Here is a 14,649-nt window from a genome sequence, read left to right on the forward strand (position 1 = left end):
GCTACAGCAAGTCACTTAAAGGAACACCATGGCTGAGATGGCATAAAATAATTATTTATTTCAAGACACAATATGATAAACATGGTTTATGCATTTCTTTCCCCACTGAAGCAATACACATGCAAGTCCAGCCGTCCTGGCCATCTCTCCACTCTGTGTCTTAGTCTAACATTCCTTGCTCACATGAGAGCAGAGCACGTGCCCTACAGACTGCACTATTTCCTGTCTCCTGTGGGCAGCCTGGGAGGTTTTGCTGGTTGTTCCTCCATCAGCTCACCCCTCATTCTCCTAGAGCAGCAAGAGCTCCCCAGAAGAAGGCCTGGAAGTACACACAGAGAGGCACCAATTAATTTGGGGGAATTTGACAAGCTGTGTACAGTTCCCAGACCATTAAGTAAAACAGATGTCTGGAAGGGAAGCACTGGGAAGCTGAGAAGGATCCTGAGGGAAGCCCTGGCTAGGAGCAGAGCTCTGTACAAGCAGCTGGTGGAAGTAGCTCACCAGGAAAGCAGCTACATCTTAGAGTGGCCACCACTGCTCTTCATCAGAGCTGCCAACCCACTGCTCCAGCCATGGAGCCTTTGGAAGTCTCGAGGACACATCCCAGAGCCTGCCTGGACAAGCTGCTGAAGACACATGGGAAGCAATGCTCTCCAGGCCAGCCAGACCAACATCTTGCTAACAGCTGTTGTCAGCTGTAGATCAGGACATCGGCATCACCCTGCCAGGGTACAGATCAGCCCTTGGCTCCAACGGAGCAATTCCACATTGGGAATGTCTGTGGATTCTTAAAACAACACAACCACATCAACTTATTTATTCAATGGATAATTTCTGAGAAAGAACCCATTCCCACCCCCCACCCCCCCGCCCCTTCAAGCATATTATCTGCAGTTTAGATATCTGCTATAGCTCATGTCTGTTGTATGCTTTCAGACAGTATTTATTGCTAGAGGGCTCCCATCAGATGGAGAGAAGGAGTTAATGATAGGACTTGATATCCATATCCTGCCTGACATACCAGAAAATCCAGATGTCTTCCTGAACTAAGCTTAAAACTGTGTAGGTGTTCACCTAATTTTAATTTTGGAGAAATTAATAGTGCTGCTTGAAGGAGAGTGGGGATCTTCAATTACTTAAGAAAGTGGTGCATTATCTCTCAGATGACACTGAAGTCCTGCTGCCTAGTTAATCACAGAATCATCTAGATTGAAAAGACCTGTAAGATCATCAAGTCCAACAATTAACCTAGCCCTGCAAAGCCCACCACTGAAACAAACCCCTAAGTGCATGTCCTTTGGGATGGCGGCTCCATTCCCACTGGCCTCCTTCATTGTGGCCTTCTTTAAGTGAGGAGCTAAGGGCTGTATGTGACAGGGCATTCCAGACTAAGGAGCTTTATTTTCAGCATCCCAATCTGAATTTTCATAACCTCAAATAATAGGAATTCTCAGTGTATCCGCTGCAAGGTTCTGGCTTACTGATAGCACTCCCATTTAAGCAGCACAAACTGTTTCCCCCAAGAGACTTAGAGATATGATAAACTTGATGGTTAAAGTTAAAGTTGCTTCAGATGTGTCCCTAGTGTTCATTTGGAGCAAAGGAAGAGCTCTGCAGCATCAATACTGTTCTTTTAAGGCCAAATGAAGAAAAAAAAAAACCCACTTCTTTTTTTCTTTTCTAACTGTTCCAGATAAATAACAGCCAGTATTTTTAAAACAAGTATATGAACCTGAAGGAAATAGCAAGACACTGAGTTTCCGGGACTTCATAAAGGGAAGAAGGGTATTAGTCTAGTCTCCTAGTATTGTCAGACTTAGTAGTTGTAGGGATCTGTGTTCAGCTACTTGTTTTTTGTGTCTCAGTGCTTAAGGTTGCTGATGGCTGAGCTCCAGTTTGCAGTGGTAGAGTTGTAGTTAGATGGTTTGCAGTAAGTTTCCACCTATGGCAGCCACACAGTAAACTACCAGCTTTTCAGTAGTTCTGTACTTCTTTTTTATTTCTTGAAGCTGTATCATCTTGAATACCTCAGCATCTGAACAGAGACAAGGAGTCAAAGAGAGAACCCTGTCTGGGCTCAAAACCTAGTATGTGTGATTTCTGAGGTTGTGCTGCTTCAGGTAGCAGGAGAACCTTGCACAGAGCCTTTCCAGGGAAAGGCTGCCATGCTGCCTGTGCAGGCACAGCCTCTCAGCTTTTCCCTCTTTTTCCACTTGTGTGGCTGGGTATGACCACATCCAGCCACATATCAACTTTATCCATGATCCTTTTCCTGCTGCCTGGAATTATTTCCATGTTGGCTGCTTGGCCTGTCTGTGAGCAGCTGTGCTGGGCTTGTTGTGAGGCAATTGCAGACGCAAGGCCTTTCTACAGGAAAGGCGGAGGCCATTTCTCCTTTAATTCATTGGACTCCTTAATGAAGCTTGGATGTTTTCCCTGCTCTCTTGGACACCCCGCTCACCTTGTCTGTAGGCAGCTGGCCTGGCTGGCAATGTAGATTTTTGCCTCTCTGCTTAGCCCTCCTGTTTCTTCCTTGTCACTGTCTTCAGGCAAATGTTGCTATGTATCTTATAAACCAAATAATCCTGATGGTCATTATCTCTTTTTACTGTATGTCCCACAGCCTCTCCCCTCTCAGGTCTCACTGGTGCCTAACAGACTTTTATTTCACCTTCCTACCTCCCATCCCAACCTCCTGTCTTCTCCCTGCAATAGGAATCATCTTGTCCTTTCTTGAGCACCTTTTGTGTCTTTCCTCTTGAGCACTCTGACTTCTGGGAAAAATCTCATTTTAGTTGTGTGACTAAAATTCTTTCCTGTATTTTTGAGCAGTTGAGTGGAATTACCATGTTGTAGATCAACTACAGGACTAATGCAAAATGGAAAGGCTGCAATCCACATCTTCCAGTCACTCCCTGACCCTGTAGGTTCCTCCAGTTCACTGAGCACCCACCTGCTCTACATTAAATTTAACCAGTGCCTGGAATGCTGCTTCTGCATAAGCCTGAATTTGCCCTGCTTGACCTGTCCTTGGGTCCCTATTACATTCCCCCCATCCCACATCCTCATCTCTTCCCAGTACTCCTTTTTCCTTTAGGATACTCTGAGCATGGCAAACAGGATCAGGCATTTCACAAAGAGCACTTGTTGCAGAAAAGGAAACAGTGACACCCATGTTTTGCTGCAGGTTTCTGTGGTCACCTCAGTCATGGATTCCCAAACCACTATGAATGCACACAAAATAATTTGTTTAAATGATAGATTGTAACTGGTTTGCCATCTCCTGCACAGAGGGCCGTGGCTGAACAGCCAGCTGCCTTTTCCTGCTCAGGGCACAGCAGAGCCAAGAGCTGCCTGTGTCTCTGTAGGGTACAGGCTGAGGTTTCAGACATGCTGCCCCTGCACAGGCACCCTGCCCGTAGGGACCAGGTGTTGCAGTTCACTGCCTCTTTTGGTAATGGTGGTGTTGGATCAAACCACTCTTGGCAGCCTTTGCCAGAAGCAATAAGACACTTGCTCAGGAAGCCTGGGCTCTGTTCTGTCTTCTGAGAGTGTGGGCTTCAAACTCTTTGGTCTGCCCAGGAAGGGATGGGTTTTAATTAAGGGTTTAGGGTGAGCCCTTGCCAGCCTGCTTGTTTAAGCCATGCCAACATGTAGCAAAGAATTCAGGGTTTTCTGGGGCAGAGGAGACCTCACACACCTGCCTGGTCACCTAAGTGCTCTCCTGACAGGTGAAACACCCTGGCTTACCTCAGGACCAGATCTGGGTGGTATGCAGCAATAGCTATACAGGCATTAAAGTGCACAAGCCCATATATTGCCCTCTCAGCAGGTGCTCCTGACCGTGATTTGAGGTAATGCTGCTGAGATTAATCAGCCCATGCAGTGTTGGGAACATGCAGGCACCAGGCACTTTCCAAATATTCTCATTGCCAAAAGGGAGACTCAGGATCTCACTTGTGCCTTTTACAGCGGCTCTTGCTGCCTTTGCTAATCTCTCCGGATGGAGCTTGGCAAGCACAGGCCAGGCACTCCTGAGAGCTATGTACATGGCACAAAGGAAAGAACAACTGGCTTAAAATAAGGATTATCTAATTTTATTTTCATTGTAGTCACTCTCTGAACAGAAGGTAGATAGTTTATTCACTACATTGAATTTCCCGATGTCTGCAGATGTTTCCTATGATTCTCCTTGTGAAGGATACAGCTCCTCTCCTGCGTGTCTGGCACTGGCTGCTCTCCTCTGCCTGTTTCCACCTGCCTGGCACTGCCTGGTTCTGCTGACACCATAGCATCTCACTCCAGCCACCACCCAGTGGTCCCCATGGCCCAGCACACTTGGGCTATTGGTACCTCATAGGTAAAAATAGACCTGGGTACATCAAACCACTAAAGGATGGAAAACCATCAGGAGTTTCCCCTCTTAGTAAGCAAAGCTGAGAGTACATGAACCATTTATTTACAGTGTAGTGGACAAGTTCAATACAGTGCTTCCTTTATTTGAGAAACATTTCTCCCTTTACTAGTCTTGGGCTACTTATCAGCCTCTACCCAATTCCCAAATCTTGCTTTGCTTAGCCTTTAAATTTGGCAGATCCAACCCTCTGTAGTTTTCAAGTGGCAATTGAGAGATTTTCTTGCAGTCTTCTGGATGAAAGCTGCTGAGCTGGAATATTCTCATGTGAGTTAGCCTTTGGGCAGTGCTTGACCCCCAGCTCCAAGATGGCAGCACTTCACAAGGGAGCTCTCAGGATGAGAAAATCAAGACCAGATCACTCTAAGTCTTGAAAAGAATGTTGCCCTAAAGCAAACTCCTTCCAAGCTCAGGGAAGTGTTACATATTTTTACATATTTTATGTAAAGTGGTATTTTTCTGCTCTTTCTCTTAAAAACAAACAATCCCTTGAAGTCCACATTCCTCATAGTATTCTGCCCTGGGGTATAGTCAGAGCTCCTTCCTCGTTATCACCCTCATTATAGATGTGCAATAAGCCTTGCAGTTGAGGCCAGGCACACACTCATCCTATATTCACTTATCTGTGATGGGATAAGCATTGACCTGGGTGCCACTCTGAGAAGAAATATCATACTTCTGTGTTGTTATTGTAGCTAACTTATTCAGTAGACTCTAAGAGAAAGGCCAGCAGTGATTTACCCTCAGGCAAGAAACTTGCTCTCCACTGAAAATATTTCAAAAAGGAAGAGTTCAAGAGAAGACCTGATGTGTTTTCCTGCCATTTGCATTTCGGGAGTTTTAGTTGAGTCTTTGTTAGGGCTGCTGTGAGAGGTCTTGTTTTCAGAGGGAACTGAGGAGAGCTGCTAGGGATCTCTGGGTTCTAGCAACACTGACTGCCTTGAAGGCAGCACGTGTAAGCAGGACTCCTTACCTCTTCCTGACTGCCTCCAAAAGTTCCATGTCCAATATTTCTTTACTTTTTTTTGACATCTCAATTAACAAGCAGTCCCTTGCCTCAAGGAAACCACAACTTAAAGCTCTTTAGAGATATGTACAGAAGAGATGTGTGGCTGGGTCAATGGAGTCTAAAACCCATCTTTGGAGCCAGGAGCTCAGACTGGTCCCAAACCTAATCTGAGGTCCTGTTGTCCTTGCAGAGTATTCAGAAATCTGGAGCCCAAACTCCAGCATTCACAATATAATTCACAGATTGCTTTCCCCAAAGCTGCAAGAATGAATCTGTTGCTTGTGACATCAACCAGATGTGGAAGCTTCCTCTGCCCTGGCTGAGGCTTCACTATGTAGATGAAGCTTTATCTTGGACATGCAATGGTTCTGCACAGTTGTGCACACTCTCATATGAGACATTAATTCCTTTTGTTGTAAGTCAAACTAGAAACCTGTTTGTGCAACCTTCAAAATGCCAGCCTGGCAAAGAACAACCAAGGATTCTGCAGAGCCTGCTGGAGTCATCATTACAGTCCTCAACAAACCCTTACACTCTTTCATAACCAGATTTTTATGGCCAGTTATCAGCTCCTGAGTTCTTCTTGTATTTTTGAAGTGGAAATCTTACTTTCTTTGCTCAGCTGTCTGTTATGTTTCACTCCTGCATTCTAGCAATTGAGGAGCCCATGGCACAGAGACCAGTTATTCCTTTTTGTTCAGCCATCCGATGGCAGCTTGGGGGAAAAGGATGAGGACTGTGCATGCTGCCATTCATAAAGCTCACAAAATTCTAATTGGGATTGTGGAATGGAGGTGTTTAGTGTCTGGTAAAGGCTGATCAAAGAAAATAATGCAGAAAGATAGAAGTAGAAAAGTTTGGTTTTTTGGGGTTTGTTTTGGGTTTTTTTGTAGTGTTTAGGATACATTTGAAAGACCTGCAAGATACTCTTGTCTTGTCCTCTCCTGGAAAGTAACTGTGGTAGTGCTCCAAATGCTCACAAAGTTCTCAGGGCCCCACCAGAGGGTGGTGCAGAGGTGGCTCACAGGGTAGCTTTTGCTCTGGTGGAGCACAGCACAGTAAATACCACCCCTGCTGTACAGTAAATGGTAGGAAAGGCAGGTAGGAGCCTTGGCCTTGCTTCCCAAGGTGCTACAGGCTACACTGACACAGTGGCGGACAGGACTGGCTAGGAGGTATCACAGAGCCACAGCTGCAGCCACTTCCAGCTGGGGCTTCTGCCAAGAATTAAAGTTTACTACAATGAGACAAGGAGCAGCTTCCTTGCCAGATAAGACACTAAGTGAGTAAATAAATCACACAAATCCCTCATGAAACAGAGCTGGAAGGTCTCCAGTGAGAATGATTTGTGAAGAAGAGTAAAGAAAGAGATGCAAAGAAGGATGCTTTGCTGGGCTGAAGAGGGGTCAGTGTAGCAAGAAGAGTTTTGTTTATTCAAGGCTTACATCTTGGGATGTGTTGCTTCTTGAGCCAGGGGCTCAGCGTGGTGCTGAGCTCCAGTCGGAACAAGCATCATGAGATTTCCTTCTAGCGATGTGGAACATGGGCCAAGGCCAGTGTGAGCTCACCTACTTCGTGGGCAATCTCTGTTCAGCCTGTGTCTGTGCTTTGTGGGTCATGGGAGAACAGGGAGGCTCAGCTTGTGGGTAGCAGCATCTCCTGCTTTGTGCTGCCTAATTCCTCATGCTGTGATTCAGGTGTTTTCCCACCCTCTCGTCTTTCAGTTTGCTCTTTTGGGGGAGTTTGTGTTTTAAACATACCCTGCTTACTTGCCTCTCTCTTCCCAGTGCAAACAATGTTCCCCTTTCAGTATGATCTTGATGCCACTGATGTACTTGCATGGGTACAGATAAACAAATCAGTTCAGGTTATGTTGGCAGGAGGGTGCAAGCTGGGATTCATCTAAATGTCAGAGAAGGAGAAATTACTTTTATTGAAACTACAAATTGAAGAGGTTTTTCCGTTCAGTAGCATGGGTCTAATCCTAATTAAAAACTGCTCTTGAGCTTTTTTAGTTGATTTAAAGAGGAGTTCCTTATGAACTGCCCATCTAATCTTATCTGCACTTAAAAAAAGCAAGAGCCAAAATAACTGAGATGCATTTGTGGTGCCTTTTCCAGAGCATAAATTCATCCTCTGCAGATAAACAGGAAGCATACCTTAGATCATGCCTTGTGTGACTATTCAGTGACCTTTTGCCTCCAGCTGGCCTCTGTGGTTGAAGAAAAGATGGGTCAGGGAGAAGGGATTGGCTCTTGCTGATGGAAATCGTCACCCCAGATTGGAGCAGTACTGTCATCACTTCTCTATTGCGTGGTCTGAGATGTGCAGGACATCTTCGGTCCATCAAATCCCAGCTCTGCAGAGAAACCTTTTTGGGGAAGGGGCAGCACCTCACTGCAGAAGTAGGTGACATTCTCCCCCTCCAACCCCTGGGGAGCCCTGAAAGGAGCCATATTTATTCCCTGATGCAATTTACTGTGTCATTCCCAAAATGCTGCTTTCTGTGTCAGAATCAGGTACTTGCGAGCTTGAGAACAGCTCCTTTCAGCCAAGCCAATTGCAAATGAGTTGAGTTAGGCAGAAAAGCAGCACCTCTATCAGATTAAAGCTGTGTTTTGCCCTGCAGGCTGGGAGAGTTAGCTCAGTTTGGTATAAGCTTTCCTGTGTAGACAAGGGCTGTGGCTGGCTGGCTCCTCAGATCCTGCAGCTACCTCACTGAAAAATGAGAAGGGTCAGTCCTGGGAAGGCTTTGTGCAGAATGCTTTGCCTTGGGAGAGCTGAGCCAAGCAGGGAAGCAAGAGTCTGCAATAGGCTTCATTTGCTCCTAACATCCAGCCTTGGTCAGGATTGATGCTTTAATCCCAGTGAAACCACAGCACTGCTTCCCATTTGCTGGCCTCCAGGCAGAGTGTGGTGATGGTTTATTTTGACTTCAGGAGTTTCCTCCCCACAGATGCATCCCACATCCCTTCCTTAGCTCAGCATGTCCTACAGGAGTAGAGCTTGGCCTCTGCCATGCAACATAGAGAACCTGCTTACATTTTGTGGTTGTTGTTATTTGGAGCAGGGCTGCTGGGGATGGCTGCCACAGTATTTATGGGTGTTTTCCAGGTGCTTAATGGCAACTTCTTACCAGTGATGTGCTCCCTGTGGTGGCTCACAGGTCATGGCCTGGACTTGGCTGCATCTCTGGTGGGTGGCAACAGACTGCACCAGTGCTGCAGACTAGCCCAGCCTCTACCAGCAGGCATGCAAAAATACGATTTTTCTGTCTTATCAGAACAGGAGGACTTATAGGGACGTAATTTCCTCAGGCTCTGGCTGGAGCAGTTAAAGGGAAGCCCTCTCCTCTGTGCTTGAGGCTGCTCCTGTCACCCTTCCATCCCTTTCCACTACAGCAGGGCAAGCACGTGGTGGGCCATGCTGTGAACTCCAAGGCTGAAATGATCCGGGTTAAAAATAACCGTGTAAAGAGTTAAGGGGTGTATTTTAAGCTCAGATCATTTCAGTGATCCAGTTTACAGCACAGCCCCACAAACTCACACAGGTGCAGGGGAGAGGGGAGGGGGGAAGGGGGGAAGGAAAGGTCAGAGGAGAATGAGTGGTTGGAAACACAAGCTGTCTGAAACCCAGGGCTTATGAAACTGTGCCCCAAAACCTCTGACACCCTCTTGTTTTCTCTAGCCATACTGACAACTCCCTTCTCATGGTGCAGCACTGGGTGCTGAATATCACTCTTTCTGGATCTGTAATCAAGACCCTGGCCCTGAGGCTTGGATGCCTTATTATGTCTGCCTCTGACACATCATATCTGTCATTATTTTTGCCGTTTTTGCTGTTGCTGAGGTAGATTGTGTGTGCAGCAATGAAAAGATTCCTAGGAGAGTCACAGGGGATCTTTGCAATGCTTGGTGTGAGCACAGGATCTGGCATGATGGGATGGTGTGAGAACAGGCTGCAGGGAATCATTCCTGTGAAGCTTTTTTGAAAATGGGATGTTTTCAAAACATGGGGATCAGGGACTGGCCTCAAAACCATGTCTAGATGCAGCTGCATGAGAATTGGGCTGATAGTTGCACAGGACCAGTACCAAAAATTGTGTAACCGTCACTGATTTCATAGCTGCTGAATACCCCAGCCTTGCAAGGTGCTGTGGAGGTGTTGCATCTCAGGTAAAAGGTGACCCATGTGGCCAAAAGCAGAGAGTCAGAGGATTCGTAGGGGAGGGAAGGAGATAAGGGAAGTATGGATCTCTGCTGTTACTCGGCTGGTATTTAGCCAGTAGAACCTTCCTCTTTTCAGGAGTCAAACCAGGTACATGATGGGGCATTTCTGTGGGCACCTAGGGGAGCAGGTCATTTCTGTGAGGATCCAGTGGACCCAGGCAGCCTGTGAGAGGAGAAGGATCTGTGCCAAAAAGCAGTGGCCTCCCTTCACACAATCTGCAGTCAGGGGTCGGTGGGCAGTTCTGCTCTCACAATAGAGGAAAGAACTCCGATGCATAAGGAAGGAGAGGTTTGGGGGGCTCAAACTGATACATTTGTACCTCAGATACGGATAAAGACAGAACTTTCTTCCCCTGAGCTGCTAACAGAGACTAGGCTCAGTTTTAAAAGCAGATGAAGAAACATGGTTTTGAAAACTGTTTTCAAATTTACTCAATTTTATAAACTTATTTGGAAAAGTGAAGCAAACCCCTTACAGAGAACTTGGTAGTTGCACTTCCTTTTTTTGCAGACAGCGCCATGCTTACATTGATGGTATAATTAAATTCCTGTTTACAGCTCTGTCTGACATTTCTCAGAATGTACAATGCTTAGACACTTATTTTTATGAAACAGTAAAAGACCTCAGAGTCACCAAATTACTGATGGACTAAGCCTTTAACCTTAGCTCAGTGGTTTTAGCCCATGCAGGCTGACCATGTTTTTCTTTTGAAAAGGAGAAGAATCAGTACTTGGCTGCAAAAAGCACAAAAATCATGTCTGAGGAATTTCACTGTTATAGAAAAGGAAAAAATAAAATAAAAAGAGAGAGAGAAAATGAACTGAGCTACTTCTCATAACCATTTAGAAAAATAGCGGTGGGTTATTCCACCAAGATGGGCAGCATGGCCAGGAATGGGAAAGATTACATAATTAATATCGTGGGGCAGGAGAGAGCCAGCACTGAGCTCTGGAGTGAGAGCTCATCGAGCAGATGTCTTAGTCTTAGGTGTGAAAGAGGCTGAGGGCTGGTACACACTCTGGGTTGAAAGTGATAAAATGAAGCTTCCCACCTTCCTCACAGTGGTGGGAAGGAGGAGAGAGAGACTGCCAGCCCAGCTCCTGGAAGTCAAAGGAATTGTGTTCTCCTTACAGTGAAAAGAAGGGAACTTTTTGCACCCAAATACAACACCTTCCCTTGACCAGAAGACACAGAGCCTGGCACATCACCTGGGGCACAAAAAAAGTTGTAAAAAAAGCTGGATACAGCACAGCAGTGTAACTGCCAGAAGGGATCTGAATAAGGATCCTTTCCTCTCCTTTATTTTCCGTAATGGGAGAGTCTGCAGCTGGCAGTTTCTGGAGGACACAGCCCCGTGGGCCACTGGTGCTAATCTTAGAATGGCATGTTCAGTGCTTCCTGCGCCCCGCGCCCGCAGGAGCCGCCGGCACAAGACACCCATGGAGCCGTGCTGGCCTCCCAGCTCTGATCAAAGAAAGGCAGCTGTGTTTTCAGCCTGAAGCGAAAAGAAAAAGAAAAAAAGGAAAAATTCACCCCGAAAACAAGAGGTCAGAGAGGCCAAGAGGAAGTTCAGTGTCTTTTCTGGGAAAAAGCAAAGGGCTGTGAAAGAAGCTCTTGGAGAAAAACGGACTATGAGGGAGGCAGCCTTTCTGCCACAGACAGAGCACTTGCAGCTGCTTAGTTTCAACTGAGTCTTTACTTCAGGTGTCCATTCTGCCATGCCCAGGTATCCCGGGAGCTGGTACGATGAGCCAAGCGTCCCAGTCCATTCTGCATTCTCCAGGTTCATTCTTTGCTCCTTCCTCTTTCCAGCCTGCCCTCTCTTCACAGCAGGGAGACACACCCTGCATCTTGGAACTGGTGTTCTTCCCCACTTAGCCCAGCTATCATTTTTCATGTGCAGCAGGTTGCCCTGCTGATCTGCTTACCTCACTCTTTCTTCCATTCCATTATCTGCCACTTTCCCTGCCTGTAATTACTCCAGTGAAAGGTGAAAAGATGAGGGGAAGGTGCGTGAAGGTCACTGAGATGAGACAGCTTGATATGACTTCCTTGGATTCAGGAAAGCTATTCCAAAGTGTATGGGAAATTTAACAGGGAATGACAGACACCTACAGGAGCTTGTGGGCCTGGGAAAAAGAAGATAACATTTATTGGGCGTATATATTACAGGTCTCTGAGAAAGGGAAAGGCCTTTCTCCACAATGCAAACAAAAACTGACAAGCAGAAAGGGCACTGAGGCAGTGGGGTGAGAAGTGTGGTGCAGGTCATGGGTTCATGGTGGTGGTACAGGGAGCTGTGAGTTGTGAGGTTCCTTACAGATGGTTCGTAGCCTGCTTTCTTGTTCTGAGCTCTGCGCCTCTAACAGAATCAGAATAACAATTGCTGGTTAGTTATTTCAGTTCCTCTGGTTTGGTTTCCCCGGCATCAGATCCTAGAGATGAAGAACAAAGGTTTCCTTTAACAGCTTTGATTTCAAGGCTTTCTGCTCACACTGCTCAATAGACACATAGCAGAGAAAATAAGGTGAATGTGGGATGACACCAGGGCAGTGTGGTGTGGGAAGAGCTGCATCATCCAGACTCCAGCACAAGCCTGCTGTCAGCCCAGGGGAGTGGAAACTTCACTCAGCCATGGTATTTCCTCCTTCCTCCCCCCCACGTGCCTCAGTATTCACTGAGAAAAAAGCAGAACAGCAAGGGACACATCTCCAAGCAGATGTTGGTTTGCTGTGAGGACTGGGAATGGCTTCTCACAGCAGAATCACTGAAAAAGCAAGACTGATGCGTGACCAGGGCAGTAACAAGGGTATGAGAGGGCTGAGGATGTGTATGGGAATGTACATTACTGCCTGCTCCATCTGCTCACTGCAAAGACAAAAGGAACAGACACTTGGCCCGAGATACCTGGTTTGCTTCCATTGAAAAGTACTGAGTGTAGGCTCTTCAACTGGAGCTGAAAGGCTCTGCATGAATTACTCATTTTCTGGGATATTTTAAAATGCTGCTAAATCCTGTCTTCCCAAACCTCTTGCTCTCAGGCTGGCTGATTGATGCCAGATGTGAGAAACTCTGCTTCAAGTCCTTGCTTACTCTTGAACTTTGCAACACATATACAGGCTTGTTTTTCCCACCCTCACTCACAACCTCTTGTTCCTGGTTTGTCAGAACAGGCCAGCAGAGACCAACTCAGAGGTGGACAAGTCGGCATCACCCTCAGTGGCTCAGCTAGCAGGGAAGTTCAAAGAGCAAGCAGCAAATATCCCTGGAAAAGAGGTAAGGTGCTCTGCAGCCACCAGTAGGAAATCGAGTGGGAAGTTAATCACTTGTCTCTTCCTGCTGGAACATCAGTGATCTGAACATGAATCCACCTTGATTTTGGATCTGCACAAAGGATTCATCTCCTCGTGCAATGTAAGCCGTGGCTGTATCTTCCATGAATTGCTGATTAGTGGATGAGTGTTTTGCTAGAGCCGTGTCTTGGGACAGACACTAACTAAAACATTGCAGAGCTTGGTAAGGTGCACAGATTTATGCAACAGCAGCAGATAGCAGTGCAGGCATGTCCTATTTGGGCTGGCTTTTGTGGGCAGACAGCAGCAATAAATAATGAAATAGCCAATATTGATGGGAAAAGAAACAAGCAACAGATAATGCAGTGTAGCAGCCAGTGGCATGTCATCAGCGCATTGTTCACAAAAGTAAGTTTCCTCCAGGTTATTACTTCTGTGTAGGTCTGAGAGAAAGCTGCCTCTTTACTCACCTTCATTGCCTCTTCCCAATGATATTTCAGACTCTGTGCCTATCTCTATCATGCTGAACTCTATTTTAATGAAATCCCACTATGCCAAGCACTGTCTCACATGCTGACTTTCTCCAGCTAAGCAAAACACTAGGAAGAAGGGAAAGTCAGTTTTTTTTATGAAAGGAGGATATTTTCAGAGTGCCTTCTATATCATGATGCCTTTTTCTTTTAGAAGCATAAATGTTTGCTGGTGGCCCTTTTCAGGCACCTTTTGAAACTGAGCTGCTCCCTTCTGCCACTCCTCTCCGGATCCCAGTCTGGCCTAAGGGTATCCTCCCTGTCACCCCTCCTGTCTTTGGTTGGATGCAGTGGTGACCTCTGCCCTGCAGGGCTGGCATGCCATCATCTATCAGAGTTTAGCATTCCCAGGATGGGAATAGCCAGTCCTTTCCCAAGCACTCTTTTTTTTCCCCTCCAGTTGCCAGCACACCACTTCATCTGTCCCATTACAGTAATTTCCTCTTTTGAAGGTATGGGATTTAAGTGCACTAAGGCCCTCACCCTTCAGAAGTCAGAAAGTTCCCAGACCTCTCCTGTGTTATCTACAGACCTCTGCTGCTCCCAAGCTAGGGCAGTGTGGAGGGGCCTCACAGTGTGGAGAAACTCATTTTCTCCAGAGACAGAGGAGGACAAAGTTTCCTGTCTTTTCTCTGCAAGCCATCTGTCACTTCCCCACCAGCTTTCTCAGGCTGGCTTCAGATTGATGACCCAAGGGACAGTCTTTAACCCTTGCATGCCCCATGCCAGCAGAGGGGAATCCTGTCAACCAGGGAACCTCTGGCACATCCACTGTAGCACAGTGCAGCATTTCATGGTTGCAGAATGGTGGGGTTTCCACAAGACACCTTATTGTTTCCTGGTATGACACAAGGATAAGGGCAGGGCTGCCCTGGGCTCCTTAGAGGTGCAGCAGTTCCATGCCTGGGTTCAGCACCTCCAGACTTTAAGTGACATCAGGTCCAAAGGTCCTCCAAGACAGCCAACTACAGAGGGCAAAGATGCCATAATCCAACTTTTCACAGCCAGCCTGTGAGAAGGTAACAAAATTATGCAAATACTTTATTGTGGATATTATCCAACATTCCAGATATTAGCCAGTTAGTTTGGATTATTTCTTTTAACACATGAAAAGTGTGTTAACATCTTGGCAGAAGACTACAAACCTGGCATAAAAAGACCTGGCTGCAAGAC

The 14,649-nt window shown here is 46.5% G+C and overlaps 1 protein-coding gene across 6 annotated transcripts in view; it reads left to right on the forward strand.

Moving 5' to 3' along the window:
* Nucleotides 1–14,649, forward strand: part of RCSD1 (RCSD domain containing 1) — a 30,234-nt gene that overhangs the window by 8,340 nt on the left and 7,245 nt on the right. For 2 of the 6 annotated variants that reach the window (XM_085590426.1, XM_085590433.1), the window contains exons 2-3: nucleotides 7,629–7,828; nucleotides 12,822–12,929. In XM_085590426.1, coding sequence (XP_085446552.1) covers nucleotides 7,685–7,828; nucleotides 12,822–12,929 — 252 coding nt within the window. In that variant the 5' untranslated portion in view covers nucleotides 7,629–7,684. The remainder of the gene's footprint in view (nucleotides 1–7,628; nucleotides 7,829–12,821; nucleotides 12,930–14,649) is intronic. The other 4 variants (XM_085590414.1, XM_085590422.1, XM_021550153.3 and 1 more) reach the window with 2 other exon arrangements.

The sequence above is a fragment of the Lonchura striata genome, chromosome 1, assembly GCF_050655825.1.
Source record: "Lonchura striata isolate lonStrDom1 chromosome 1, ASM5065582v1, whole genome shotgun sequence".
NCBI classification, from domain to species: Eukaryota; Metazoa; Chordata; class Aves; order Passeriformes; family Estrildidae; genus Lonchura; species Lonchura striata.